Here is a 6,519-nt window from a genome sequence, read left to right on the forward strand (position 1 = left end):
TCCCAATCAACTTCATCTGTAGCTACTGCTGTAAAACCATAAAAGACTATGTAAACAGCTTCCGTAATGTTAGTTTCTATAGCCTCTCGTAAACTATGGTTAAGAACGAGTACTCGAAACTACTGAATCAAAAGTTTACTAGTTCAGAATCAGAACCTGAGGAACGTAACATTTAAATTTGAACGGAATACAATTGGCAAAAGCAACTGGATTCCAGTTTCACATATTGAGAGCATGCAGATCGCAATGAAATGCTGACACAAAGTTCATCATGTCTTGCAGCTTTAATACTGAAAGTGTTGTAAAATGATTAACCAGGAGAGATTGCATATCATACAAATGTTCCATGGACATGTGACAACTCTTAGGCCAACCGGCCTCAGATTTGTGCATTTCCTTCATAATATCAGAAGCCCGAACCCAGAGTCCCAGTTTTCCAATGTTTTTTTATTTCATTGCATGGATTAAGTGAGCCAATGACAGACAATGTTAGCCGCAACACAGACATCATCAGCGAAGGTGGAGCAAACCGGTGCCCGTTTCTCCCAAACATCAGCGCCGGCGTCGAAGAGAAAACAAAAACCTAAAAGAAAACAAAGTCGACGACATGACCGCTGCATCATCGCTCTACTGCATTCGAGCTCAACCAACACGAGTCCGTTCAGTCCGAGAGTCGGACCGAGCCCTAAATCAGCTTCGGCAAGGATCGACAGACACACGAGTTGACAAAACAACTAGAACTGATCTCAGAAAGGAGAAAAGCACAATTTCTACACCAGAAATTCTACAATGGATGACTGTTAGTTTCATTTCATACCCCCAAAACCCCCCACGCCCGCTCAAGATGAGGGTTTCTGAAGCCATTGGCCCTTTTTGAGGTGAAAAGCACACGCACTCGCCAGACCCTCGGCCCCATTGTTGAAGACTTCGAGAGATCGGGTCCAGACGGCTCAGAGGCCCAACACAAACTCAAGTCACATGACGGTTCTTTACTCAAAATAGGGAAAGGGCCAAAAATCTAGATGTGGAATTCCAGGTGCAAATTTTTTAATCCTTAATCGATGGGCTGCTTTACAGGGTTAAGGCTTCGCTCGTTCACTCAGGCCGTGTTCAGGAGGTCCTGGATGGCCTTCTGCTGCGTCTCGTTGAGCGCCGATACACACTGCGTCCAGAGTCCTCCAGAAACCTGGAGAGAAAAACCATGCAGCGCAGTCAGACATTTGACCCGGAAATACATGCAAACTCTGCACAGGTCAACTTGTAAGCAAAAAATAAAATCCTGCCTGTGCTCTGAAATGGACTTTAAAATCAGAAGAACTATAAATATATTTTAAAGCATCTATGATTTTTTTAAACAAGAATAAACAATTCAGCATGTATACGCATATAGCAAATATAAATATTTAAAAGCATAAATATATAATACATAAGAATATTAACATGCATAAATATGAAAAATTTTGCACCATTTACACTATTTATATACATCAACATATCAAATACAAAGCTGAAATGGACTTTAAAATCAGAAGAACTATAAATATATTTTAAAGCATCTATGATTTTTTTAAACAATCTTTAAAGAACAAGAATAAACAATTCAGCATGTATACGCATATAGCAAATATAAATATTTAAAAGCATAAATATATAATACATAAGAATATTAACATGCATAAATATGAAAAATTTTGCACCATTTACACTATTTATATACATCAACATATCAAATACAAATATTTAACTACATGACTAGACAACCGAAATTAATTAAATTTAAAAGCAAATACAATATTTAAATGCATACATTTGAATATTATAATTTTATACACTTATACTGTATATGCAATATAAGAAATAAAAATATACGGTTCACGACTAGGGTGACAAATTAGATGAAATATTTTAAAACATTACAATTTCATTGTAATTCTAACAAGATTAAAGAACAAGGATAAACAATTTGATATTTATAGGCACCAATATAACAATTAGAAATCTACATGAATTTAAAATACTATGCTAGGTTTCCTGAATGCTAAAATTACATGTTAACATGCATAAATCAGCCCTTTGATGTTCAATTTATATAGATATTTATATTTGTTAAACATGCAATTTTATATTGTAAATCATTAAAGCATGGCTGCCATTTTTAAATCTATAAGCACCAATATAACAAATTCAAACAGTAACATTCACCAAGTCATTTGTGTGTTAATATATTAAAAAAAAGAATATATAGACTAGACAAGTCACTCATTCTATGTAGAAAGCGTTTTTAATTTTGCAATTCTGCATCAGTCTGAGGTTTTCTACAGGTGTTGGTCTGCCTGTATGTGATAAAGCAGTCTGTTCACATGACATTAAACTTACTTGTACTTGACGAATCACGTTGGCCAATCGTTTGCTGCAACCGTCTTCACCTTTAATCGATTCATTCACAACACCGTCAGCGATGATGATGAAAATCTTGGGAAGGTTCGTATTATCAGGTCCAAGAACGATGGGATTGTTACTGTAGGAGGAAACAAGCATTAAACTCAGATCTGCATCCAAGACTCCCAGAGTTCACGTCGGCTGACAGACACGCACCTTTCGATGAGGTCACAGAGATAGTTGAAGGTGTGGACAGCTTCCTCTTTATCCTCGTTGAGTGGCAGCCAGGACAGCCAGTGAGGGAGGATCTCGTTGACGCTGACGCACTCTGGGCGGTACTTCATGACTTTGGCCACAGCAGAGATGCAGTTCTCCGTGGCGTTGGCGTTTTCTTTAGCTCTGGAGTCTGGAGACTGGATCACACCCACAAGAAGCGGGACGGCCTCTGGAAGAACCATGACAATGGGAAAGAACAATATGTAGGGACCTATGATGTCCTAGAAGCAGAAAAACACTAATTCACAGAATCCACTAATTAACAAAAACAAAACGCAGAATGTCATTGTGGCATCTGGCAAATTTGGGAGGACAAAAAAAAAATAAATCAAGTGCAAAACTACTGCATCAAACTCAGGGGGGAAAAAAAAACTCACTTTTGATTATTTAGATTTAATTAAGTCCAGAAAAATACAAAAATAAAACATAGGGACCTAAAAGTGAAGTTATTATACTTTCAATAAATGTGTTAAATAATAAGCATCATGATTTCATTTAATTAGACATGCATTTTTATAACTAAAATTTTATTTAATTAAAACTGAATCCAAAAAAAAAAAAAAAAAACTAAATTTTGGGGGTAAAGGATTTCCAAAGAATAAAAAAAAAAATGAAAATAAAAATGTTAAAAAGTTATTACATTTTATAAGTTCCATGACTTCAATTAATTACACATGCTTTTTGATTACTAATGTTTAAATAAAAAAAATAATAACTTGGGGGTTTAAAAATGTGATTGTTAAACTCTTGTTAAATTGTAAAAGTTTCATGATTTCAATTAATTGGATGCGTTTTGCGATTACTAAAAATAAAACCATTAACCAGAATCCAGGAAAAAAGAATTTCAAATTTCAAAGGGCCTTAAAGATGTAATTTAACGTTTAATAAACTGCATAGTCAATTTGATTAAATTAGACATACTTTTTGATTACTAAAATGTAACCATTAGGGGAAAAAAAAAAAAAATCCCAAAAAGCGGAAAGTGGAATCCAGGAAAATGAAAAAATAAACTGGAATTTGGGAACAAATACCACCGACTTCATCGAGCCCTCCTGATGCTCATTCTGCTGGAAAGCATAGAGGACGTCTCACCTGTGAAAGCAGGCCTGTAGCTTTCTCCTCCAAACTGAGCCATGACTCCGACGCCGTACGCGGCCGCCTGTCGCACCTCCGGACTGGTGTCACACAGCGCCTGCATCATGGGCCGCAGGAAGTACTCGGCGTATTTGAAGGAAGATGGGCTGCAGTGCTCGACGATGTCATCGAATATGCACAGACCCCACTGTCTGTCCGCCCAGGGTCTGTGAGGACACTGTCAGGAACACAACACCATAAACACTGTTATTCTATTATTCTACAGAAATATCCACTTTTGGTATGGCGAGATGTCTTCATTAATTTTTTTCCTAACATTTAAACTGATTAACTATATTAGATTACCTTTTGACTTTACGAATACACAAATGTGATCGTGGACCACAAAACCAATCATATAAGGGTCAATCTTTTGAAATTGAGATTTATACATCTGAAAGCTGAATAAATAAGCTTTCCGTTGATGTATGGTTTGTTAGGATAGGACAATATTTGGTTGAGACAACTATTTGAAAATCTGGAATCTGAGGGAGCAAAAAAATCTAAATATTGAGAAAATCATCTTTAAAGTTGTTCAAATTAAGTTCTTAGCCATGCATATTACTAATCAAATTAAGTTGATATATTTACAGTGGGAAATTTACAAAATATCTTCATGGAACATGATCTTTACTAAATATCCTAATGAATTTTGGCATAAAAGAAAAATCAATAATTTTGACCCATACAATGTTTTTTTGGGCTATTGCTAAACGTATACCCCAGCGACTTAAGACTGATTTTTGTGCTCCAGGGTCACAAATGACAGCTTAATGATTTTTTTTTTGTGTGCATTTATTAACCCATAAGGAAGGTGACACCAGTGACAATTCTCATGAAAAATGCATTTGATAAAATGTCTGCTGCAAGACATCAAACCGCAGTTTGTCCATCATGGTATACTCGCTAAATTTGGTTTAATCCATTTGTATTCTAGTTTTTTTTTTACAATTCCCTAAAAATAAAGTACAACTAAAAGCTTCAAATTAAATCATGAGAAATTAGAACATTTCTGATAACTGAAAAGAGACCGTGGACTTATTATGGGCCTTTCTTCATAGATCTTCAGGAAACCGAGAGGACGAAGCCAAGTGATGTCATCAGTGTGGTTTTTATTTCAAAAGAAACGTTTTTTGTTAAACGCTAACTAGAGATGCACCGATTGTAATTTTCTTGGCCGATTCCGATTTTTTTTGTTAGTCCGATCTGCCGATACCGATTTTTGCCGATTCCAATTTTCTTACTAAAAACTATAATTGACGGTCTCAAATTGTCATTTTTTCACTAACCTTATTAAATGTCATCTTTCACATCAAATTCTTACACTCTTTTATTCTAACTGAATTGAAACTGTAGAGCGGTTACCATTCAAATGAAATCAGTATCAACAAACTCCATCTTTGCACTGCAGGAAACACAGAAGCTGCATCTGAAGTGGCATTAGATGCATTTACAGACTGTTTGATGAAGATGAGCTGCCATAAATGCATTAACACCGCAAAATTTCGAATGCATAAAGAATTATTAGATTAAGGTTTAAAAATCTTTAAAAAGAAATGTTGGGAAAAATGCAACGAGTTTTAAATATGAAACCACACCAATAGATGGCGGCAAATGAATTAGGGCTATCAATTTTTAAAAATTAAAAAATAAATTAAAAAATCCACATTCGAATGCAAAAACGTTGCATTCGAATTCTAGGTCCGTGTCAGCCGTCAGGCAGGCTTCTAAGTGGTGCACGAAATGCGACGACAATGTAAGCGTCAAGTTATTACCCACTAGATGCGGCGCTGCTACGTTGTTCATTCAATATATAGCGGAAAACGAGAGCATCAGTGTGGCGAATGTGGTTTACGGAGAAACTGAAACCAAGCCGTTCACACAGAATGCATATTTACCACATTTTCTAGCGGGGCATCTATCAGCGTTGCACTCGCGTCTCGCACAAGAGAGCCGCACGTTTAGAAAGCCATGTAAAATGAATGCAAGTTCAACTTAAACCATGTCTCAAGACTTTATGGCAGTTTTCCCCATCCCACTGCATCTTGTGTTTTTAAATGAAGAAAGTCGCCTACTCTTTGGTGATTGGTTTTCGGTTCTTTGCATTAAACTATACATACATTGTGCTCTTTTTTTTCTAATTGTTTAAGCAACTATTATATATGGTTCATAAACATTAAACATTATGCACTTTTTTTTCCCCCAAAGGTAGTCGTGTTATTTTATTATGCTTTGAAGAAACGTGCATTAGTGATATTTTGCTCTTGCGGCCTCCGAAGAGAAGCCAAAAGCTTTTTTCCCCCCCTAACTGAAATTATGCCTTTTCAATTCAAACAATTCGAATTTTGATCATATTTAAGTGGAAAATTCGAATTTAGTTTTTCAGTCATTTTGACAGCCCTAATGAGTCCTTTAGTCCTTCATTCAACAGATTCGTTCAAACAGCCGATTCATTCAGAAACATGGCAAGTGACTGTCTTTGTGAAAGGGTCACTGAATCAATGACTCACTTGATTCGTTCAAAAACGCAGAATCATTCAGTAACGAAACACTGCTGTGTTGCTCGGCGACAAAACAGTTCTGCTGTGGCTTTGATTGGAACTATTTTCATCAGTGAAATGGAGCAAAAACAACCAATATTGTGTCTAAAATGTAAGTCTCTTAATTTTAACTTGTTTATTGAACTACTATTGTATAAAAACACATTGCAATCGTGTTGAAACATTTTGG

At 35.9% G+C, this 6,519-nt stretch overlaps 1 protein-coding gene across 1 annotated transcript in view; it reads right to left on the reverse strand.

Moving 5' to 3' along the window:
* Nucleotides 1-265: 265 nt before the first annotated feature.
* The window catches only part of LOC107555240 (importin-5-like), a 33,333-nt gene continuing 27,079 nt past the window's right edge, over nt 266-6,519 (reverse strand). The window contains exons 22-24 of the mRNA XM_016237976.1: nt 2,596-2,824; nt 2,377-2,518; nt 266-1,186 (exon numbers count right to left, since the gene is read on the reverse strand). Coding sequence (XP_016093462.1) covers nt 1,100-1,186; nt 2,377-2,518; nt 2,596-2,824 — 458 coding nt within the window. The 3' untranslated portion in view covers nt 266-1,099. The remainder of the gene's footprint in view (nt 1,187-2,376; nt 2,519-2,595; nt 2,825-6,519) is intronic.

The sequence above is a fragment of the Sinocyclocheilus grahami genome, unplaced genomic scaffold (genome assembly GCF_001515645.1).
Source record: "Sinocyclocheilus grahami isolate Dianchi unplaced genomic scaffold, SAMN03320097.WGS_v1.1 scaffold528.1, whole genome shotgun sequence".
In the NCBI taxonomy this organism is placed as follows: domain Eukaryota; kingdom Metazoa; phylum Chordata; class Actinopteri; order Cypriniformes; family Cyprinidae; genus Sinocyclocheilus; species Sinocyclocheilus grahami.